Source organism: Coptis chinensis, chromosome 4, assembly GCF_015680905.1.
Source record: "Coptis chinensis isolate HL-2020 chromosome 4, ASM1568090v1, whole genome shotgun sequence".
Lineage (NCBI taxonomy): Eukaryota > Viridiplantae > Streptophyta > Magnoliopsida > Ranunculales > Ranunculaceae > Coptis > Coptis chinensis.
In genome coordinates, this window is record NC_141459.1 from 75063553 (window position 1) to 75089196 (window position 25644).

The 25644-nt window shown below is 36.0% G+C and overlaps 2 protein-coding genes across 2 annotated transcripts; one reads left to right on the forward strand and one right to left on the reverse strand.

The window, feature by feature from the left end:
• The first annotated feature begins 4649 nt into the window (after positions 1–4649).
• On the forward strand, positions 4650–10045 carry LOC147504813 (uncharacterized). Its single transcript, XM_086557540.1, has 4 exons — positions 4650–5012; positions 7789–7859; positions 9024–9104; positions 9725–10045. Exons 1-4 carry the CDS (start codon positions 4895–4897, stop codon positions 9746–9748), a joined length of 294 nt encoding a protein of 97 aa, XP_086413666.1. The 5' UTR covers positions 4650–4894; the 3' UTR covers positions 9749–10045.
• A 4061-nt stretch (positions 10046–14106) lies between these two features.
• LOC147504814 (uncharacterized) lies at positions 14107–18689 on the reverse strand. Its single transcript, XM_086605369.1, is given in 5 exon segments — positions 14107–14682; positions 14850–14958; positions 15435–15513; positions 17003–17707; positions 17710–18689. Coding segments are annotated over 5 exon segments (2277 nt in total). The 5' UTR covers positions 18518–18689.
• Between the last annotated feature and the right edge of the window lie 6955 nt (positions 18690–25644).

Sequence of the window (25644 nt, forward strand, 5' to 3'; positions counted from 1 at the left end):
TACACCCCATCAGACATAGTAACACTAGACAGGTTAGCACAAGTTGACGACACACGGCGGCGGGCTTGGCAAGTTATCATGGCATGGCAGGATGCGAAAGAACCTCCTCTCTTTGGAGAGGGAAATGAGAAAAATGCTTAAACGGGAGTTAAGGTTAGTTTTTATTTCAGTTAGTGTCTGCTTATGTCCCAAGCAAATTATTTCTCATTAACCCCATAACGGGTGGAACTCTTATAGAGTTGTGTCAGTTTTTCTTTTCTATATTAGTATGTTTAACCTTGTTTTGCAGATGGTCCAGAATTTCACTCGTTTCAATGGTATTTCTCTAACCTATTTATTTAAATACTTTGAGGACAAAGCATGCTTCTTGTTTGGAGGGGGGGGGGATAGAAACACGTGTAATTAAGGCATCTATTAGGATATATATATGTATAATATGCACTTATTTTCTAGTTAAAAAAATTCCAAAATTTTAAAAATATAAATAAAAAGTATGCTATAAACTTAGGAATATTGGTATTGATTTCCTTCTCTAGGCCCTTGATAACCTAGAAATCTCACGTAGCTTTTGCATTAGAATAGTTTTTAGAAACTTAGGCTAATATATATGTAATAATCCTTGCATCTATCTATAAATATGTTACATGAGTATTTATGACTGTTGCAGTAAGTTTATGAAATCTAGGCTAGAATACTTATTCTACAAATCCTGTGAGAATATAGCCTAAAGCCTTATATGAGTGAACATTTGAGAAATGACACAAGAGAGAAGTAAAATCCGGATAGAAAAATCACACGTCCACTTGCTTGATCACTATACCAAATCCTAAGCGAGAATTTAGGCCCTCTTTGGATCGATATAGCCAGAAATTCAAACCTATGAATTATTTTTTGCTAGTCGCCCCTTTGAGCCTTTCTTTAGCCTTTCATAAACCGCAAATCCTTTATCCTGTTACAAAACAAAACAAAATAAAAAAAAAAAAAAAAAAAAAAATCAAACTACCCAATTCTTTGAATAAGTCTGAGAATAGGGATGAAGAATAGAAAAGAGAAAGACCTTTGAAATCAAGAATTCGTTAGTCGCTTCAGATGAGAAAAGTAAGTTTCCATCCAAATAAAAAAATAAAAATAAAAGAAAATAAAGAGTTAGAACTCCAAAAATAGAATCAAGGAGTCAAAAGCCAAAGAAAAGAAAAAATATATATATGGTTAAGGATGGAAACAAAGTGTAAAAGAAAAAGAAAAAAAAACAAGGGTTTCTCTAGTTGCATAATATGAAGCCTCTAGTATCTCAGACTTGTCCTTTTTGAATATCCATTTCCTTCCTTCTTAAATCATCTCCTAATCCCCGCAACACCTAATAAAGACCTCTAGCTCAATTAGGAATATGTTAGTGTGATAGTAAGTGGCAGATGTATTTGATTGACTCCGGCTTCCTTGTGTGTCATTGAAATTGTAAGGTAAAGTGTGCCCACTGCACACTGGAGTAGCGAAACTTGAGCGGAAAAATCAAAGTGGTTTTTGTCTTGACATTTATGTGAGGACCTACTTAAGGACGCTATTCCGAGTTTTTATAAACGGACCTGCTAGTTTATCTCATAGTATTACTCATTGTATATATGTTTATTCGTAGATGATTGATTATTATGCATATATTAGCTTAGGTTTCGACTTGATTATTCTGTATTCATTGCTAGTGAGATGTATAGATAATTGAGACATAGATAAGGAAACAATAGTTTTATTTCTGAGTTGTTGTAGTATATATGAAGTTTGTGAGTACCTTCACTAGAAAACTCTCATGAGGCTATAACTCATCCACTAGGGAATTCCTAGTGGTTTAAGGCCTTGTTGCATATGGTCAATGCAATCGCACTCGGTGAAACGAGATTAGTTAGAACTCCATTTTTTGTCACTTATGCTAATTTGTCATACTTGCTTGATGACAAACAAAATGCTGTTTGGGGGTGGTTTAATAAGAGCCCAAAACTGTAGTTTTAACCACTTAACAACAATACTTTTAGACCAATTATGCGAGTAATAAATAAGAGTTAATGCAAATTACGTGCTTTTATGTATTTCAGGCATTGAAGTCAATTATGTGCAGAAATGTGCCACTTTGGCAATATAAAGGAGCAAGGGTTGGCTGCTAAGAAGTTTTGTGATTAAAGGCCAAGATTCAAGGAGAAAAAGCTTTTGCAAAGCCCGGTCAGAAGCTGAAAAGTTAGAGTCAATGCGGACAGAAACAACACACAAAGGTCAGCAGAACTTCCGAAGACCGCATCTTTGGATTCATGCCTCGGACTTGGGCGCACCTTATGTCAAAACGACCGTCTCGGAAAGAGCTTTCCAATGGTCTAAACCTTGACCCAATCAGAGGAGCAGAAATAGACGAAAAGCCTATTGAAGTCAAAGCCAGCTGAAAAGGGCTTTGTGGACTGAAAAAATTGGACTTTGGGCTCGATTTTCCAGCCCAAAACATGGACCCTCAGCCCATGCACGAAAATGTGAATCTGGTCTCCTCCATTTCCACACATAAGACTTAGCTCTTAAGTATCAATTAGGTTAGGATAGAAAGTAGCCATTAAAGCTGAGTTCTAGATCTAAGTTTTCATTTAATTAATTAGTTGTTATTCTTATTTTAATTTAAGTATTGAATGATTGTTATTTAGTTGTTAGATCAATAAAATATTTAGTTCTTGATAATCTAATTTCATTTTCCATTAATTATTAGCTTCAATTCTTAGATTTACTTATTTGTCATTATTAGTTTAAATCAATTATTGCATGAGTAGTCTCCATTTGAGTTTAGATAAGCAAAGTTCCAATCTTTTTATGATGTCTAGTTTTAATTCATATGAAAATGATAGTTTGATGAATCAAGGCTAAACCTCCATTAGAGGAGTTTGATGAAAACTTGATTGTGTAATGTAGAATCGTTGTAAAAGTTTATTCCACTCTAGAAGGTCGTTGATTCGCCATGAGAATGGGTGGACTTCCTCACATGCTAGTTATGAATTGATAGAGATGTCATGTATAATTAGGGATTAGAACGACCAATTCTTACCTTAAGAACGTAAGAATTGGATTACAACAATCTACGCTAGTTTCTTAAGTTGGATTCAAATTGGATTCAATCCCCCCCCCCTAATTCTTATTCTAGATTCAAACTTTAGTATTCCGTAGTTGAATCAGTATAATCCCAGTATTTTGTTAGTATAAATTGCATCGTAGTATAATTCGTAAAACTCTCATCGACTTTGGTAGGATTGATAGTCGTACAAAACTTGAATGCTAAAGAACTAAGAGTGGAACGAATCTTCTATTCCAACTCTACTTCAATAGTATCGAGAGTAGAAATCTTTGATAAATAGTATACGATAAAGTTTTAGTTTTATTTCCGTTTGATATTCATTATTTATTTGGAGTAGAATTATATTCAATTTTAGACGGTTATCAACCAACCACAGGTATGAACATTTATTTAGGTACTCATCAGTAAAACTCATTCATACTTGAATCTGTATGTACCTTGATGTATGTCTTTCTATAACTGTTTTTTATTTACTATACTTCATCTAATACAATTAGCATGTTGTGAATCGAGAGTTCCTGAAGCTTCATATATTGTCACAACACGTGAGTAGAATCAGGTTTTCCGTTTAATTAGGTGATAGAATGATGATCTTCCAATTTCCATTGAATAATCCATGGTCTAATTATTGTGAGTTCAAGACACAACACACGTACGTACACACTCTCCTATAAAAAAAATTTGTGTGCTTTCTCTCAAAATTTGCTGCTTCCAAAAACTCCAATTTGAAAATTAATAAAAAATGGCGAAGTAAAATTATGTTTACACTTTTCGGCAAGTTTTGTTTAACATCGCGTGCATAGCACGTGCATCTTGCTAGTATATATATATCAAGAAATGAGGCTCAGCCCCTTGGTTCTAACTTGGTTGAGTATAAACTCCCTCTCATCAACCCATATCACATAACCTCCCTATTATTTAAGTCTCGTTAAATAACCTCCCTGTTTTCCAAAAAAGAGATAAAATTTGATATGTTTTTATTTCTTATCATTTTATCTTATTTCCTTTTTTACCCTTTTGAGATTGAAAATTTTCCGACTATATGTAAATGTATTTTTACATAGTCATATATATATGTAAAACTATATTGGCATAGTCATTGGAGCTATAAAAACTTAAATTTACATAGTAACTTTTGGGATTGAAAATTTCTCGACACCTGACAAAATATATGTAAATGTATTTTTACATAGTCATATATATGTAAAACTATATTTATATAGTCATTGGAGCTATAAAAACTTAAATTTACATAGTAATTTTTGGAATTGAAAATTTTCCGACGACACCCGACAGAATATAAATTTAAATTTTCCTATGAAAAAAATTTCATATGAAAATTTAAATTTAAATAGATTAAGAAGACTATATAATTTTATATTGTCATATGTAAATACAAATTTACATAGGATGACGTCAGCCCGGTTTGTCCTTAAGATGAAATTATAAGTAAAGATTGATGACGTCAGCCCGGTTTTTACAAGGGTATTTAGGTCTGTTTTGGCTTTGATGTTATGTTTTAAATAATAGGGAGATTTTATGCATTTGTTCGTTTACAGGGGGTTTTTGTGCAACCATTTAAGTAACAGGGAGATTAAACCCATTGTCTGGTGTGTATATATAGAGAGAGAACCGACTTCTAATTTGAGCTAAACAGGAATCAAGTTTATAATTCGCTGTTGGGCCGGGCTATTTTTCATAATGATGGGCCAGGCTTTTAGACTGTCTTATATTATTATATTATGAAATACATTTCAGTTTACTCTCTTGTTGTAAAAAATTTGCAAGACCTGAAAAACAATGGCAGCGGCATGGATGGCGGCTCGACAATCGGCGTCACTAATTCGGCTCACCTCTCAATCATCAACTCAAGCCGCTTCTAGGTTGATTCCTCAGCGTAATCTTTCTGGTGGTGGAGGTAATAATAATATTGTTTTTAATTCAATTTACTAGCATTAGATCTGTTTGTGAGTCGTTTGGGATTTGGTATTGTGAAGAAATTTTAACAATTGGGAGGTTAGTGTTTGTGCTCATCTTTTGGCATGTATTTGCACAGATAGTAAATTGTGGAAATGGAACAGTGACAACACTTAGCCAGTGAAATTATATGTGGTACTAGCTAAAGAGTAAAAGCACAAGAGAAGTTAGAGTCCACTTAAATAATGGTGAACTTTCTATACAAAAGGATTAGGGTGCGTTCTTGACTTGGATGGCATATCTTAGGCGTATCCAAACCATTGATGAACCTAATGCAAAATGGATGGATATCAACAATGAATGTGCACTTTATTGAGTGGAGGAGGGGGGATGTGGATCACTCTAGTTCATTGTCCGGTAGCCAAGTGTGTTTGAGAATTGTTCCTCTTAACATTCAAGAAACCATGAAAGTTGCCGGAAAATATTAGGGAGGCCCTATTTGGAGACATAGGAATTGATCCTGTTTCTCCTAGATCTAAGTGGATAGCGGGTCATCTACCAAAGGCAATAGTGTGGGTGCTTTGGAATGAACGTAACAGGACGACTTTTGAAACCAATTAAGGAAGTAGTGTATGATTGGTCTGGGGGAGTCTCATTGTTAAATAAATTTAGATGTTGAGTTTTTTTGTGTAGGTGGGAGGATATTATTATTATGTAAATTTTTTGTATGAGTTGAGGGATCAATGCAATTAGTCATAGTCATGTTAAGTACTGGTTAATTTGTAAAATTGGACGTACTTATTTGATGGAACGTAATATAACTTTTCGTGGAGAATAACGAAAATAATAATAATTAGTGTACTGGATGCCTAGTTGATAATATGACAAGAATATGAAATGGTGATATAACTTCCAAATTAAGGAATTCACACATTTGTCTTTATGTATGTTACTAAAATGAGTTAAATATCTAAATAGGCAAAGTACCTGTATGTAGTTTTCCTTGATGGCAGTGGACTTTTTTTTTTGGTCAAAAATTTCTTACCCTTTAAATTTTCAGTTATACCATTCTGTTAGTGTGCTTTCCGTTCTCCATCAAAAATTGATGATGTGGCTCTTCCTATTCATCAAAGATTAAACCCATGTTTTCAGTCAAAAGTAAGCCACCTCTTATAATTGATTTAGACCCATTGTCTTCTTCTTCGCCTAGCCAACTGGACTCAAATTTTTTACAGGACATCGTGTCTTTGTTTTGGGGAAGAAAAAGACAATATGGGGTTCAAACCTGATTGGGTTGGGGAAGAAGAAGACAAATAAGTGGTTCAAACCCGTTTGGGTTGGCGAAGAAGACAACAATAAGGGGTTCAAATCAATTTCGGAGGAGATGAGATCTCCACATGCATCACTGATGTGGCCTAACTTTGTCTGCAGAAATGGGTTTAATCTTTGACAACCAGGGTGGAAAAAGTCATATCATCAGTTTCTAACAAAAATTGGATGGCACTCTGATGGAATGCTATAACTGAAAAAAGGTTTGGAAGTATGAATACTATTTGACCAGAAAAGAAAAATACATTGCCATAAGCCAAACATTGATACAAGTACGTTGCCTATTCTGGTAGTCAATTCTTACTAAAATTGAATAACAAAGCTGTGAGACAGTTCAAAAATGAGCCAGATGATGAATATGAGAAGCACACCTTCTGACGTCAGCTCAATATCTTGTACTTTTGGCTATGTTGAATATCTTAGGAAAGGATATGAACTTTAATGATTTCAATCACTTCATAGACTACACGTTTGTTAGTTCCATGCTGTCAGGTTACCCTGTTGGTAGGTCAACCCTTGCGATTGTCAGTCTCAGGCGAGTATGCTAGGAGATTATCATTATTAGCTTTTATTCTCGGTAATAAGTCAATCGGGTTTAATATTAATGTTATAATGACATACGGTTGTGACATTTATGCCTTATGGGGCACACATGGAGAAACAGTAAGCACTTCACTGATCTTTGTGGAATAAAATCCTGCCACGGGGATTGTCTTCAAGGGAAAAAAATTAAGCAGCCCTGAACTCTTCTACTCTTAGATACAATGACACGTGAATGTGTCATCTACTTTGCGGCATAATAGTTGACCCTTGATTCACGTGCTATATAATTAGGTCTTGTCAACAGAATGAAGAACAACAATGCTGTGAGGGGAACCCATTTTTTTCTCCGCGGGGAGGGAGAGATCTACCTGCATTTGAGACTTGGGTATCCTTACATTCGAAGTTACATTGACACGGATACGAAGTGTCTGACACGGAAAAATATCAAAAAGTGGGTATGTTACATACAATATGTGTCCGACACGGACACGTGGATACGTATCCGACACAGATTATTTTCAAATTATGGTGTGTCCATGTAACAGCTTACATTGGGTTTTTCTTGATCGAGTAAACCTTTTCCGTTGGCTTCTCTCTTCATATGGGTTAGACTTCTCTCTTCATATCAATAGCATAGTAAGTAAATACAAAGCATGTGAAGGGTAAAGCGGATCTACTGTAATTTAATCATTTTATCACTTAAAATATAGAAAATAAGGATATTCATATTGTGGCATATTAAAGGGTGTTATTACTTGTTATTTTGGAAAAACAAAGGTCTATCCATAAGAACCAAGGGTTGTTGATATATTTTTGGTTGAAGTGTAATATGAACCCAAATAATTTCTGAACTTCCATTCTCTTTTTCACATTTCATTGACTTGGTTATTTATTTTTTGTCTCAGATCATCATGGACCCCCTAGGGTGAACATTTGGCAGGATCCTTTGAGCCCATCTAAATGGAAAGAAGAGCATGTGAGTCATATTTTAGTTCTTCAACGATTTTTCATCTTGAGCCTATTGTAACATGAACTGTTAGGTTCCATCTCTCAAATAAAACATGTCCTTGAATTTTTTTGAATGACATTATTTTGTGATCTCTCTCTCTCTCTCTCTCTGTGTGTGTGTGTGTGTGTGTGTGTGTCTGTGTCTGTGAGGCGCTAGGCTACCTGAAGGCTTAAGGCGCACCTCTGAGGCTATCGAGGTGTAAGCTTCAATCATGCCTCAATGGCAAAAGCAGCTCTGTTTTTGTTCTTATTTGTTAAATTGAATTAATTTTCATCTGAATAAGGTTGTTTTGATCTCTGAACAAAGAATAAAGGTGGTTGTGAGGAGAAATAGTAAATAAAAAATAAATTGAATAACAAATTTTTAAGGGGCTTGGGTTATTCTAATTATGGCTATAGCCTCATTACTAGGAGATATGTGGCTCCAGTGGCATACTAATCAAGACTTGGGTGGCTGGGCCCAAGGTCTTGGGTTTGATTCCCACCTTCAACCAGGGAAAAGGGAATTCAAGAACTTGGGGAATAAGATTCCAACTTAAAAAAAAAGGGACAAAACTAGGAGCTATGCGGGTCCTGTCTATTTTGTATTTCTATAATGTGGCTGAGAGGCCCTTGATTTGTCTAGGCTCGATTTTTCTTTTCTTAGTGTATACATTTAACTATTAAACTTAAATTTAAACCCATTTTTCAGGTGATTATTCATGTTGAGCTTATGAGAGGCATCTTTCAAATAAAACATGATCTCACTGTTGACTTAAAACTGTTGTAGTTTGATGTATTAAGATCTCAAATTTTTTTGGAATGATATTGTTTTGTGATGTTGGATTTGTTAGGTTCTAGAGCAGAAATTGATATGTTGTTCCCTGAAGTGGTTTTTTGTCAAGAAAAAGTGAATTTATAAGTTGTTCCCTGAAGTGAAGTTTTGTTAAGAAAAAGTTTGAATTTATGTCTGTACATGTCCATTCACCTCCGTAACCAGAGGAATCAATATTATACTGTGTTTCTACATCAACATTAAATACATGAATGAGGTTTTTGTGAAATCAGTACATTAATAATCTGTTTGAGGAGTTTACAGTTACTGGGAGGTACTTGTGTTTAAAACTGCGTTATGGATTCTGTATTGTTGCAGTTTGTGATCGCTTCTTTAACTGGATGGGGATTACTTATCTATGGAAGTTATAAGTTTTTCACCAAGGGCAAGAAAGAGGAGGTAATTATATCTACCTTAAATGCTACTGTATGCGTTGTTCAATGTTGGTTGCAATGGTATGAGTGCTGAGAGCCTACTTCCTTATTGCTTCCAATTTCTGTATTAGTTTTCGTTGAAGCCTTTGCCAGCAACCAAGTCCAAATTTTGAGCTTGTGTGCAAAATCGTATGTTGCACTATTCTATATCTTCATTTTTTCTTTGTTGGGTTAAGTAGTATTAACCCCCCCTCAAATACACACAAAAAAAAAAAAATCAAATTGAGTTGACCGTGTTTTTTTTGTGTGTATTTGGGGAGTAGACCCTAATTTCCCATCTAGTGGGGGGTAATACTAGTTAACCCTTCTTTGTTTTTGATAAGCCTTTCCTCCTGTCAAACTACTTTTTTTTTTCAATAAAACCATCCACCATCCCCTGTCAAACCACATTTATATTCAGAGATGTTCTTCTGTTACATTTTCCAAGTTGGCAATAATTTCCACCAAGTTACTTAGGCTACATACTCTGAAATGCTCTATTCTGTTCCCGTATCGAACCTATGTGATATTTTGGCAGTGATAAAAAATGTAGTAATTGGCATGATATCTAGGTTATACGATTACCGATTTGTTTTTCCCTTGCAGAAAGTCACTGACGTTGTGCAATAGGCTATCAGGAGCTTACTGATTGGTTCGACATTTCCGAGTGCACCTAGAAGGCTAGAAATAAGTGTTTGCTAGGACTCCATAATCTCCACTTGAGAGATGATCATTTGCGTACTCCTGCTTCATCAAATAACAGCTTCTTTTATATTATATATTGATGTTCTACTGTTGAGGTCCAGTTGGGATCGTATTGAATTTTCATATTGCAGTTTTTTGCTTTCATGTATGGAACTCTCAAAACTAAAGCAGGCACCTTGAGTTGCTACTGCAGCATACTTTAAAAGGAATGCTGGTGAAGAATATTATTGACTTGCGCGATCGACCAAAAGCACCAGTGATTCCAGTATAGTTGTTAATTAAATGCAACAACTCAGAAATCTAAAATAGCATAAGAAATCAAGCTTGTTTAAAAACATATAGATTGTATGGAATGAACAAATTCAATATATAATATATATCATAGTACGGAGAAAATAACTTGGTATGCCAAGTAAACACCTTTTAGTGGGAATTGTAGATGACAATAAATGAATGTGGTCTGGAAAGCAGGGTCGGAGACGGAGTTAAAAGCCTTGAAGCACAGAACTCAGGGATGTTGAAGCGGCTATAGGCAAGTACAGAGAGTGCAAAACTAATCAAAGTATACATTGCTGCCTTGCAAACGAAATACGTGATCGATCCATCTATTAATTAAAGGGAGGGGTTACAGGGATATTTTATTTTGACTCGTAAATGAAACTCAAAATTGTGGATTAGGCTAATATTTTGTAGATATGATTTCCTAACTATTCTAAACATTGTCATAAATAATCAAAAAAATTCAAACATGTCAAATGTAGTTAACAATTTACAAAATTTGGCTAATTATAGACCGTTCATTTTCATTATTTTTTATACTATATTTGGCAAGTTTAGAAATTTTTGATTTTTTTGATTATTTGTGACAATGTTTAGAATAGTTAGGCGATCATATCTACAAAATATTAGCCTAATCCGAAACTTATAAATGCCCTGACAATTTTGAATTTGTTTACGTGTCAAGATAAAATATATTCCTATAACCTCTCGCTTAATTAAATGCTTGGAAGAAGAATGAAAATACGGGCAATTGCTTTTTACTTAAATTTATTAAACTATTTATTTCAGTTTAATTTCCCTGGTTCCAAACTTGGTCGTAGCTCTACGCATATTTCAAACATAAAATTTGACAAATGACAGGTACATCATGATGCTGATAACTATGATGCTAATTCCTTTCAACAATGTTAATGAATTCAAAGTTAGTGGAATTTATGACTCAATTCTCCTCAATGAGAATTAATCAGTGGAGTTATAATTCCCCATCTTATTAAATTGAGAGAGTGACTATCAAGGACAAAATGACCGAAAAAGTAACTCTCGGCACCACCTTTTATTTTTAATCACTCACAATGACTAGATAGATGAAAGGTCAAGTATACTCTTGACGCGAAATAAAAAACGGTTTGAATAGATAAAATGTCAAGTATACCCTCAACACGAAATAATAAACGGCCCGACCCAACCGAAATGACCCAATGTATATAGTATGAACAATCTCTATTCATATCTATTTGGGTCATTGTTAATACCTCAACATAATGTATGATTAGTAAGAACATCTATTGAAGTATGAACAATCACCTATTTGGGGTATGAACTATCATTGTTCATACATCAAACATGAGCTATGAACAATCAATGTTCATATAATGTCCATACCTATTTAGGAGTTATCTTAATATGAGCTATGCACAATCACTGTTTATGCATCAACATGAGCTATGAACAATCGGCACCACCTTTTATTTTTAATCACTTACAATGACTGGGTAGATGAAAAGTCAAGTATACTCTTGACGCGAAATAAAAAACGGTTCGAGTAGGTAAAATGTCAAGTATACCCCTAACACGAAATAATAAACGGCTCGACCCAACCGAAATGACCTAATGTATATAGTATGAACAATCTCTATTCATATCTATTTGGGTCATTGCTAATACCTCAACATAATGTATGATCAGTAAGAACACCTATTGAAGTATGAACAATCACCTATTTGGGGTATGAACTATCATTGTTCATTCATCAAACATGAGCTATGAACAATCAATGTTCGTATAATGTCCATACCTATTTAGGAGTTATCTTAACATGAGCTATGCACAATCACTGTTCATGCATCAACATAAGCTATGAACAATCATTGTTTATACCTCAACATAAAGTATGATCAGTAAGAACACCTATTTGGGGTATTGTTCATACATATTTGGAGTATGAACAATTACTGTTCATACATCAACACTGTTCATACATGAAACATGAGCTATGAACAATCAATGGTCGTATTCGTATGAACATTAATTGTTCATACTTATTTGGAGTTCATACCTCAATATGAGCTATAAACAATCACTGTTCGTATGAACAATTATTGTTCATACATACTTTAACATGAGTTATGCACAATTACTATTCATACTTCAACATGAGCTATGCACATTCACTATTAATATCTCAACATAATGTATGATTAGTGAGAAGACCTATTGGAGTATATTTGGAGTATGAACAATCATTTTTTATATAACAACATAGTGTATGAGGTATGCTCACTTATTTGGGTACGAACAATCACCAAATTTCTCTGTTTTATAAACATAACAGAGGGGTGAAACTGGTATTTTTTTTAAAAAAAAATCTATACTTTATATCTATAATAACATGGAAGGGTAAAACCGGTATTTTTTTGTCCTTGAGGGTTACTAAAATTGAAATTATGGGTTCGTGGGTTACTTATTGCTGAAATTTGTCCTTCTGAGTTACTAAAAAAAACGGTGTCCTCTAGAGTTACTTTGGCCCGAAATTGGTCCTCTGGACTCTTTTATTGTATTAAATTACTGCATTACGAAAAGAGTTAATTCTAAAGTATGAAGCAGGCTGCAGCCTCTCAAGTTTACACTGCAAGTCTGGGACCTACTAGACAGTTTTTAAAGCTTCTAAATTAGTTCTCGGCCTACTTTGATTCTATGAGCATTCTCAGTGCACCAAAGAGTGTTAGGATCCCGCGCATATGGGTAAGAGATCTATATTCGTTTTGCATTGACATACACGTCGGGCGTGCATCTCAAAGTTCAGATTTAATTTGATAGGTAAGAACTGCAACCTTAAGGAGTTACCCTCTCTGAAGAATTTTTCTTTATATCATGTGTACATGATGAATTTATGAACATGTTTATGAGATTCTCAATAGACTGAATTAAATTCGTCTTTTGCATTTTCTTGACACCTACTAGAATCAATAAGAAAGTTACATTCAAAGCTAGAAGTATTTATTCAAGGTTTCAACACATTCCGCGGCATACTTATGATTGTGCCACTTCTCAGCAATTTGGACTATAATGAATTGGTAGATATGCAAAAGCACTATTCCTTCTTGATTCTAGACTTCTTGTATAGTAGTTAAAGGTAGTATGAATGCATTAACAACTCAAAGACGTAAAATAGTATAAGAAATAATGTATGGAAATGAATTCAATGAAGTAAATATTATGGGAGACAACAACTTGATATGCTCTTCAACATTCTTAGTTGCTAACAGTGACTAACAAACAATGAGGTAGGGAAACCAGGGTAGTTTGCAAGCCGACTATTGGATGCTTAAGCTACTGACCGTAGACACAACCATAAAAGTGCAAGCCATTATTAACAATTGCAAGCCATTGCAATTGAGTAATACTTGTAACACCCCGAATTTCTCTCTACACAACAATTGTTTCTCAATTAAATCTCGTACTCTCTCCACACCCCATAAAATCAATATGTGACTGTCAGAAAAAATTTGTACTGTCAGAAATTTTGCTTGTGTTTGGTGGTTGCTTTACTTGCATTGCCTTTTGCCATATCAAGTTTTGTGGTCACATTTGATGCCCAATAAATTTTGCTCAAGGAACAATAAATCATGTTATTTCTTACAAAATGTCATTTAAAACATGATTAACAACCAGACGCAAGATGAGAAAACCCCACACATCTGTCCCTTACACCAAGAACTTACAAAGTATATATGTACTTATTTGAATCATCTGCCACAAGGATATTCACCATCATAGATGTAGTTTGTGCATTAGGTAAAAATCTCCTCAAGTATCACAATAAGAAATTGCACACCCTTTTCAATATCATTTTCCATGAGAAATCGTTGTACTAATTTATTGAGTGTCATGACATTTGGAGTAATACTCTTCCCTTCCATCTGCACCAACAATCTCTGAGCATCATTTGACAGACCTTTCTTACAGAAGTCATTGATCAGTGTGGTCTATGTTGGGGTGTCTGGCTACACCTCTTTGCAAGGAAGGCTATAAAATAGTTCATTGGCTTCCATCTTTTTTCCTTCATCGCATATGTGGTGAATAAAGGTACAGTAAATCGCAACATCGGCTTTTAACCCATTGCTTTCCATCAAATGAATCAATTCCATTGCTTCGGAAAGACCTCCATTAGCGCACAAGCCTTGTACCAATATATAATATGTAACAATATCTAGACTTTGCTCAAGAGTTTGCATGTCTTCAAAAATTGTTTTTGCATCTACAACTCTCCCAACCTTACACACCCCACTTGTAAGGGTGCTAAATTTAATAACATTAGGTTTCAAATCCCTGCAGTTCATAACCTTAAAGAGTTGCATAGCCTCGTCTAATCTCTTAGCCCTGCAACAACCATTAATCGAAGTAGTATAGCTCACAATGTCGGGTCCAACATCCACCATTAAATCAAAAACATTTACAACCTCTGCCATTCGACCATACAAACAATACCTTTGTATCAATGCACTATATTGGATTGTGTTAGGCGGCACTCTTTGAATCATCCCCTCTAATAGTTCATGTATGTGCTTCATCAAGCTTCCCTTCTTTGCAATAAGTATCAACTAAAACACTATATGTTTGCACATGTGGCTAGATTCCTTGAGTGATCATATCATGTAATAATTCAGTTGATTTGTTCCAATATTGGTAACACATTGGGCACGAATCAAGGAGGTATATGGGACGACATCAGGCGTTATACACTTACACCTCTTTGAAGTATCAAGTCTAACACTTTGAGAGCTTCACTGGTCCTACCCTCTTTGCAAAGAGCATCAACCAGAATGTTGAAGGTTACTGCATTGGGAAAGATGCTCCTTTCGACATATCATCATACACACACATTGCTCTTCTCAATTGACGAATCATGCATATCCCACAATTCAGAGAGCTGTAAGAAAAGACATTAGCTACAACTCCTTTACAGATCATTTCCTGAAAGAAATTATTGATCCAGTTGTCCTGAGTCAATGACCGCATTGTACATCTGTACGTTGAGCTTAAGGTCTTCCTTTCCTATTGATATCATGAACTTAAGGGCAGCCTCTGAATTTAATGTTTTGCAAAGACCATTTATCATAAATCCATAAGTGACTTCATCACAGGGATACTGGTGTTCTAGTATTTTGTTAAAGAATTCCAAATTTGGTGTTGGTTTGCTCTCCCAAAACATCCCCTAATGTAGGGTATTGAAAGTAACAACATTTGGATCAAATCCACGTTTGAAGAGCAAAACTAACCCCCTTTCTGTGTAGTCGTATAAATTTTCAAACCATATCTCTTACAGTCTTACATCGAGGGACGTGAGAACATTTTACTGTGAAACTCAGTTGCATCAACATCACGAGATTCAACAACTATCTCTTGCGTTCCTGAAATCGGCCAAGGATGTGACGAAAAAGTAACTACACTCAACTTAGATAGAGAATAGAATATACAATGAGAAAACTAAGTGCCATAACATTTAACAAGAATCCCCCTCCCCCACAAAATCCACCTTCCCATAATATAATGTTAAATCCAGTCACTATGATAACTTAATAATAGGAACTAAAAAAAATGACTTAAAAAGATAACAATAAAATAAAATACCAGTAGGTGTACTCGTGTCTCCATATATTTAAGATTGTGTGTCGTACCACGTAACCGTGTTCATGTGTCCTTATCCAGGCATCATAGTCTGGGACCTATATCATCGCCTTGATATGTCTGCTATTAGCCAAACGATACTAGTTGTTATCCTTAGTCCGCATTTGGTAGATCTGATGGGTCTCAACCGCTTTGCGAGTTGCTATGGGGAGCCAAAGATAAAAGAAAAAGAAACTCTAACATGGATAGTGAATTAGGAAGATGACTTTTGGACATGTCACTCTCATGAAACGTACAACTTGTACCAAGTAATTGGAAAAGCTTGTTTTCTTACCGCAGTTTTGGAATTTAATGGAGAATTGCTACTTCTGAGAAACTTATCCATTACCAGTAAGTTTAAGAGGCTCATTGGCATAAACAAAAGTCAAATTTCAGGGGCGGCAAGCTGCTTCCGCAACCAACCATCTACACTGCCGTATCCATGTCCCAGGTTTTATTATGTATGATATAAATTGTGACTATAGGTGAAATTTTTTAGTTCATAGTACTATACAATGGTATCTCACATGCATAGACTCTCCTGAAAACGGATGGAAATATTCTTAACAAACTATGCATACACATAAGATGACATATTACTTTTAAGTTTTGACCAAAACGGTACTCCAATAGAACATCAAACACGTCAATGCTCTTTAGCAATAACTCAAGAAATAATGCATAATAATATACAGCAAACCATAGACATCAAACACGTCAATGCTCTTAAGAATAGCTCAAGAAATACAAAGAATATGCATAATAATATACATCAAACAATAGTTTAGCAAAGAACTCAGTTTGTATACGAGCTAATAGTATCCTACAAACAAAAATAAGGTTTGTGAATTCTTTCTTTAACACCTATGCAAAAGGTTACCATGTTATATGGACACACCATATACTAATAAAAATAAGTGTTGGATGCGTACCCACATGTCCATGTCAGACACGACACAGACACATATCGTATGTGATATACCTCAATTTTTTTATATTTTGTCGTTTTGGATACGGACACACATATCCGTGTCAACGCAATTTAGGAAAATTAGGCATCCTAAGCTAGATCCGAGTCAATTAGTTTTAGAATTACAAGTACACCAGGGAACAAGTTTAATGTGAATAAGAATTAACTTAGTAATCATCTGTCAAATTGAAGGTAAGATATAATGGATGACAAAAAAATAAAAGAACCTATTAGGTTATCAATTAGAAGAATTTAAAACTTACGAAATTCAAGAACATGGCTGGATGTACTCGTTACAAGAATAATTGCCAGCTGATGTACCATGATAACTAAATCATGTTCATCACAGCATATCATACAGAACATGATTGACAACAACAGTCCCAACCAAAGAATATCATCTGTAGCTAACCCTTTCAACAAGAAATTATGAAGTATGTCCAAACTCTTATGATCTGGTTCATCTTTAGCCAGCAAATTCATAATCACAGACATAGTATTTGCATCTGCTGAGAAACCCCTCTCAACCATTGCCTTACAAAATTGCACTACCTTCTCAATATTTCTGTCTTTGAGAAATCCTCGAACCATGATATTGAACGTGCAGTCATTTGGAGCAACACCATTCTCTTCCATCTCTGTGAACATATTATGAGCATCAATTAACATGCCCTCCTTACAAAGTCCATTAATCATTGTGTTATATGTTATGGTGTCGGGCAGCACCTCTTTGGTAAAGAGGTTCTGAAATAGTTTTTTTGCTTTCATCAATTGTCCTTGTTTGCACATGTGGTGAATAAGGATATTGTAAATCACAACATCAGCTCTTAACCCTTTGCTTTCCATCAAACAAATCAACTCTGTTGCTTCTGAAAGACCACTGTTAACACATAATCCTTCTATTAATATACTAAAAGTGACAATATCTGAACCTTGTCCATGAGTTTGCATGTCTTGAAAAATCTTCTTGCATCTACCACTCTGCCAACCTTACACAGCCCATCTATAAGGGTGTTATATATAATAACATCAGGTTTCACTTCCTTGCAGTTCATATCCTTAAACAGTTCTATAGCCTTGTGTAATCTCTTAGCCTTGCAGTAACCATTAACCAAAGTGGCATAGCTAACAACATTGGGTTCCAGACCAGCATCCACCATTAAATCGAAAACATTTGCAGCCTCTTCTATTCGACCCTGCAAACAATACCCATCCATCAATGCACTGTATGTGATTATGTTAGCCGGCACATTTCTTTCAATCATCTCCTCTAATAGTTGATGCGCTTCTTCAACCTTCCCTTCTTTGCAATAAGTATCTACGAAAATACTATATGCTTGCACATCTGGTGAGATTCCTCGACTGGTCATATCATGTAACAATTCAATTGCCTTGTTCCAATTACTGGAGATGCATAGGGCACGAATCAAAGAACTATACGTGACAACATCAGGCGTTATACCTCTTTGAAGCATCAATTCTAATACCTGAAGTGCTTCACTGGTCCTACCCTCTTTGCCAAGGGCATCGACAAGAATGCTGAAGGTTACAACATCAAGTGAGATGCTCCTTTTGGACATATCATCAAACAAGCGCAAGACTACTTTCAATTGACGAATGCTGCATAATCCATGAATTAAAGAGTTGTAACTTACAACAGTTGGGACAACTCCTCGACCAATCATTTTCTGAAAGAGACTGACAGCCTCATTCAACCGATTCTCCTTGCAAAGACTGTCAATGATCATATTGTATATGTGGATGTTTGGCTTTTCCATTGAGCTCAACAATTTAAGGGCAGCATCAGAATTTAATGACTTGCAAAACCAATTGATGACAACTCCATAAGTGACTACATTGCATGGATACCGATTATTTGCAACTATTTTGTCAAACAATTCCAAGCAGGTGCTGATTTGCCCTCCGAAAACAAACCTTTAAGTAGAGTAGTGAGAGTAACAACATCAGGTTCAAACCTACATTTAAAAATATTCCCCAAAACAACAAACCCGAAATCGACCCGACCCAAATAAGAGTAGCAATTGATCAAGATGTTAAGTGTGATGATATCAGGTTTGACTTCAGTGGAAGCCATTGCATTGTACATGGATAAAATAGTAGAATAATGTCTGGTCTTGACGAGGGCACCTAGCAATTGAGTAAAAGGATGAATGGAAGGCAAGGGTCTATACCGAATCAACTCATTAAACAAACCCAATGCCTCGTCACAACCAAGTGTTCCTGACTAAATTTTCTAATAAAAGAAGGGGGTCATTGTCGACAAAAGAAGTGGTTTTGAAATGAAAGAATGAAGAAATTCTACTCATCTTCGCCATGGAAATAGTTTGTTTTCAAGAAATTCTTTTAGGTGACAAATTTTTGTTTGTTCGCAAGACAACAAATACACGCCTCGGTTCCTAAGAGGGCACTCTCCTGTCTCCTACTCGGGAACCGGTTTGGATTTAGAGAAAACCCCCCGGCCCACAAGAAAATTGATGAATGCTTATATGGATATTGAATTGTTTTAGTTTCTGATGTTATACAGTGTTTTAGATTAGTTCAGAAGTATGGTTTTAAGGTTCCTTATCATTCATGTGGGTGTTTATTAGATCATTTTATGAAGTCGAATTCGAGTAGTGAAGCTTCGGCGTTTAATTTGGAGATTTTGGATTGTGGGTTTCCGCCTAATGTGTATACTTTTAACATTTTGATGCATAAGTTTTGTAAAAAGAGGGAAATTAAATAACTCCAATTGATTTTTAATGAAATTCCGAGAAGAGGGTTGAGTCCTAATGTAGTTAGTTACAATACTTTGATCAATGGGATTGTAAGATGGGGGATTTGGAAGAAGGGTTTAGGTTGAAAAATGTAATTATGGAAACTTGATTTGAATTATATTCTTTATGCAAATTATTCTTGCCGACTCTTATTTTAAATCCAAGCAGTGAGACTGAAAGAAATGAAATTTGTTTCTTGATTCTCTAAAGTGTTATCTTTTCTAGCCTGTGAAAATTTTGGTTTCAAAACCTTGTTTTTAATTTTGTCTACTCACCCTCACCCCATCCAGATCCCCTACCAATGCAAGTCAACAAAAAAAAAAAATCACAAGTTGGAGTAGAAAAACTTTATGCTCTGATCAATACCCACCCATTGCTTTAATTTGAAGTTATTTTGTATCCTTAGTTTTGGTAAGTTTCAATTTTTGTTTCTGTGATTATATAGGCCAGGATGGAAGGAAACAGAAGGGTTTGAACTTCAATAGAGTGAAATAAGTATGTTTTACATTCTGATATTCATTGTTAATTTGTTATGGTTCTTGGTAGTCTATGAAGTGATATTCTTTTTGAGGAATTGTTTGGACTAGAAATTCCCAAACACAGTTAGGGTTGTGAAGAGTGGATTGATTGACCAAAAGAAATGAGATCAACCTTAGAAGGTATACGCATCCCCAAGAAACAGATTAAGTCTCAAAGAGCTTTTGCTTGCGTAGTTCTGAAAGTGAGAGCAGACTCTTATAAGAAAGATCCGGATTCCAAGATCCGGATCCCACTCTAACCCCAAAATCTCTGAAGATTTTGGTTTATCTTCTTTTTTCCTTCTTTGTCCCCTCGCTGACCGTGATGCGGCCTGTTTTCTTTAAACCTGTGCCAGATGCACCTGTGACATATTTGGATCTGGACCTAGTCCGGAATCATGTTGGGTTGAATAAAAAATGTTGGGCCAGAGTCTGAAAAGATGATGGGCCGGATCTGAGTCTGGGAACACACCGAAGGTGGGGCCCAAACATCGCCCCCTCTTTGTCATATGGATGAAAACCATGTGGCAAAGAACGAGAAAAAACGCAAAAAACACTTTTGTAATAAAAATACCAAACTCAATCCAAAGTAGACATGGTTGGACTGAAGGGCGCAAAAAACACTGTTGTAATAACAAAAAAAAATAAAAAATAAAACCCAACATCTGAAATTGAGAAAACTGAGAAAGCCTTTTGTTCTCTCTCTTCTTGTTTATTATCGCTGAGAAATGGTAAATTTGACTGAAAGGCGATGGAAAGAAATTGGTGGCCAATTTCCTCGTGTCCGCGGGTGTCGGGAACTTTGTACATCAGCCATAAAAGCAAATTTTGAGCTTGGGGCAGACCTAAAACTCCGAAAGTTGAAAGATGTTGCCCAACCAGTTGGCATTGATGATGTTCTTTTTTACCACCAATTATGTTATGGGTTAGAGCTTCCAATGTCGATGACAAATACCAGAATATTGTCAAATTGGGAGCTTGCACCTAGTCAAATGCATGTCGTGTATTACATGGTGTTGAAACGGATGCAAGTCTTAGAAGAAGTTTTCAAAATACCCTTTGGTTGTAACGAGATGATGGCTATCTGCAAGCCACAAAGGAGAAGAAGAGCTGGAATCGATGTTTCTATGGTTTGAGCTTTGTAGATCCAAAGATCCAATTTTTTGGAAAACCTGAAAGCTTTAAAAATTGGGAGAAGCCAGCCTTTAAAGTCTCTGGCAGTTGGAGGCTCGAAGGTTTCGAGGTTCGCAACAACTTCATAGGTAAGTTTTCGTTTTTAAAACCTTAACGTTTTCCAGATAGCCATATTTATACAAAATGATAATCTGAAAATGGAAACAGGTATGAACGTGAAGATCAATCATCGACAACAGATCCCTGATGAAGCAACGAAACGACACCTGAAGTTTTATTATGAGCTTTATAAAAAAGAGAAAAACCTTTTTAACTTGTCTTATTCCGACACTATAGTCGGTGAAATTCACCAGAAAGCTAGTGAGAGAAAGATTTTGCAGAATGGAAAATTGGTAGATGTTGTCGATGTGGAAGATGAGCCAAATAGTGAGAATGGCGAGGAGAGTAAAGTGTCTGTTATGAATGCATTTCCAATCGCTGTCAGCTTTCCTCAAGAGCAACTCTTGAATCTTGAATATCGTGAAAAGGAAGGTGCTGAAGAGTTGGAGAGTCATGAATATATTCAAAATGAATGTGATGATCGCAATTTTTTTGCAGGTACGGATTATTGGGCAGATGGTATTCCGTATGAGTTTAAGTTTTCAGAAGAGGCTGTAATTATTGATAGTTATGGTAGAATTTGTATGAAAGACGTTAGTCTTATCGATTGTGCATCTGTTGTAGGGAATGTACCCGTGGCAACACGGAAACGTAGAAGAATGGTTTTACCTGATTCTGACGAAGAATATGAAGGTGTGAACGAAGCTTTTTCTGCACACAGCTCTGACTGTAACATAGACGCCGATATGGTGCATACACCTGTTTCAACGCCTATAACCGACCTTATCTTTATAGCCTTAAAAGGTGATGCTGAGGAAGGTATGGATGAAACTGTTGGTTATGAAGAGGTAACATCTTTTGAGGAACCAAACTTGAACAAGGACATATGTGGTGTGAACAATGGCGTATGTATTCCGACAACGTGCTGCCAGAATGCTGAGGAAAACATTATGAGTCTTAACGCAAATGCTGTGGGTAAGCGCAAAGTATGTGAATATGAAGCTGGGAATGAAGGAGTTCTCGAACCGAAAGTGTTCAAAAGGCGGAAACGGAACATGCCGTAGATAAGCCCTCTTTTGTCCTTCAACAGTTGAACCGCCTAAGCGCCAAAGTGCTAAGAAACATATGTCCGATGATAGAAGTCTATTGATGTCAAGATAGACGGTTAGACGCCAAGCAGCCATGGTTAGTACCTTGTTGTTTTGTTTTTGTATCTTTTGAAAAGATTGTTTGTGCTAAAAAAAAAATTGCGTGTAGGTTATGTGTGTGTCGCAGATGACTTGGTAAAGCCCGCGCGCAGGAGTTAAGTCTACAAAACGCAAAAAAGAGATCGGGCGACCAAGTCGATTAGGTTTGTCAAGCTAAAGAGTTGGAAAATCTTAAGTGTAAAACCAAGGGTTGTTGGCTGAAATAGATTGTAAATGTAAAAAGTAATAGGAGAACTGGAGTTGAAGTGTCACGAAGTGAAAGGGCAATTCGATGCACTTGTGAAAGAGGATACTCAACCAAGGAGAAGAACAAAGTGATGGAGATGAATTATAATCTAGTTGAAGCAGATTATAAAGTGGTACTTGAAGACAATGATAAGCTATCTAAAGAGAAAACCGAGACTGAACTGGAACTTGGCAAAATTTCCATGGAATTGTACCGAGTTAAGAAAGCAAATGATGAGCTTAAGAAGGATTTCAAGCAGTTACACGAAAAATATGTAGGAGAAGCTAGTGAGGTTCCCGCCTCATTAGAAAAACACTTGTCGGAGGGATCATTTTTAACAAACAAGTAGGATATGTTTGTTCGATTTTTGGATTATAACTCACGTTATATATCCGGAACTGGATGTTGAAAAAGCTTTGTAGCTTTGTATCTTGGTTTAGAAACTTGTAATGTTATGACTGAAATGTATGAAAGAAGTATTTTAAGATACCATGTATCAAAGTTAAAAACATGCATGTGCTGATGCGTTTGAAAACAAGGTGTGGTGTGTATATTAAGAAACTAAACTATAAGCATGTGAACTTGAGGTAATAATGTGAACATGAAGTTATACCATGTATAAAACTAAAAAAAAAAATGATAATGACTTATCTGTGAGCCATGGTAGTGTCAGAGAGCAAATACCACTTGCTTTGTTGTCTTCTCTAGTCCGAAATAAGTAGTATTCACTAAAATTGCTGAAACAGAATTATTATCAAGTCCATTTAAGCTGTTAAATTAGCCTTTGCAAACAGTTAAACTGTTGTCCGGAAACAAAACAATTTGTGAGTGTTTACATTTGGCTGTATAGGTGCGCATAAGCATGTGCTAACACTTAGATTCTTGTCCGGAAACAAATTTATGATGCGAGTATACATTCAGCTATTTAAGTGCTTTGATAGCACTTAATTTTTTGTCCGGAAACAAATTTATGCTGCGAGTGTCTGCACTCGGCTGTTTAAGTGCTTTGCTAGCACTTAATTTTTTGTCCGGAAACAAACTTATGATGCGAGTGTCGTCACTCGGCTGTTTAAGTCTTGGCTTTTAACACTTACAATTTTTGTCCGAAACAAAACTTATGCTTTGCGAAAGTGTCCGCTGACTGGCTGTTTAAAGTGCTTAGTTGCTAGCACTTAATTTTTGTCCGAAACAAACTTATGATGCGAAAGTGTCGCCACTTCGGTTTTTAAGTGCGTGTTGCTTAACACTTTACAATTTCGTCCGAAACAAAATTGTTCTACAAGTGTCTGCACTTGGTGGCTAAATACGGGTCAGTACACAGATGTCAACTTTGTTCCGAAAACAAATGTTAAAGGTTTGCGCCGAGGATTGCACTTGCTAGATGATGTAAAAAAGTATTAAGAAAAAATAAAGCATAGTAGCAGATGGAGAAATATTATTATTAATGAAAATCAAAATAGAGTTAAATAAAGACTAGTGGTAAAATTTACGAAGCCTTGTTGCATTCCAAGGCTTTGGAAGAAAATCTCCGGAAAGAGTTTTCAGTACATAATAACCCTTAGGCCCTGTTTTCTCCACAATAAAAGGACCTTCCCAAGCTTCTGACAGCTTGCCCCCTGATGGGTCATCCAATTTTCTCCGGCACCCAATCTCCTCGGGCGGAATGTTCACCGAGCGTTCTTGTCATAACTTTTTTTGACACTCTGTTGATACTTTTCCAAATGCCGGAGTGCCTCTTCTCTCTGCTCATCGATGAATTGTTTCTGGGACGACAAAAATTCTTCATTATCATCAGAAATTACATTTTCAGTTCGACTGGTGGGAGCCATGAGTTCAGTTGGCAAGACTGCTTCTGTCCCATATGCCAGAGAGAAAGGAGTCATTCCTGTAGAAGTTTTGGGCGTGCTGCGGTATGCCCACAAAACAGCTGGTAATTCCTGTACCCATTTTCCTTTTGCTTCTTTAAGCCGCCTTTTCAAATTGGCTAGGAGAGACTTGTTAGTTGCTTCAGCTTGTCCATTCGCCTGTGGATGATAAGGAGCCGAAAAATTATGTTGAATTTTGAAGGTGTCACAGAATTGACGAATTTCATCAGAATCAAACTGTTTTCCATTATCAGATACAATTACTGCTGGTATTCCATATCGACATATGATATCTCTCCAAATGAACTGTTTGACTTTGGACGATGGAGTCTGCACAAGCGGACTCGCCTCAACCCACTTTGTGAAATAATCAGTGGCTGCAAGGAGGAATCGGAAATTTCCTGGTGCTTTGGGCAAAGGTCCAACAATATCTAGACCCCATTTAGCAAATGGCCAAGAACTCAAAACTGGAAACAATTCATTGGCTGGTAGATGGTTTGAGTTCGCATGCATTTGACATTGTACACAAGTTTGACTGTATAACTTAGCTTGTTTCTGCATTCCAGGCCACCAATAACCCTGAGTGAGTGCTCTATGTGCCATACTACGCCCTCCAATATGATTGCCGCAAATGCCCTTATGCAACTCTTCTAGAATAAAGTGACCTTGTTCAGATGTAAGGCAACGGAGCAATGGAGATAAATTATGCTTCTTATATAACTGGATCTGTCCTGCCAATGGAAGAATGGAAAACTTGAATGATGTCCGGAGTATGTAATCAGCAAAGTTTCTTGTCTTCGTGGAGAGTCCGTGTTGCGTTTCTATGTAAGGAACACAAATCATTTATCTTTGGGAATATGCTCTACATCTATTAGGGATTGTTGTTGGTCAGAATCTAGCATTTCATCATGGTCCGGACTGTTCATTTCACTGTTAATGTCATCCCCAGTGATTTCTACTTCCCCGCGAATCCTTTTCTTTGACCGGACTGCATAAGATGCTTGTGCAGAGTACAATACTTGTAGTGCTAAACATTCATCAACATATATTTTTCTGTGGTTGAGAGTGGTAAAGTCGA

What these genes read in the sequence shown, in the direction of transcription:
- LOC147504813 (XM_086557540.1), top strand. Translation starts at nt 4,895, where the DNA reads ATGGCAGCGGCATGGATGGCGGCTCGACAATCGGCGTCACTAATTCGG. An exon ending in TAATCTTTCTGGTGGTGGAG is followed by an intron (nt 5,013 to 7,788) that starts GTAATAATAATA and finishes TTTTTGTCTCAG; the next exon opens with ATCATCATGGACCCCCTAGG. An exon ending in CCAAGGGCAAGAAAGAGGAG is followed by an intron (nt 9,105 to 9,724) that starts GTAATTATATCT and finishes TTTCCCTTGCAG; the next exon opens with AAAGTCACTGACGTTGTGCA.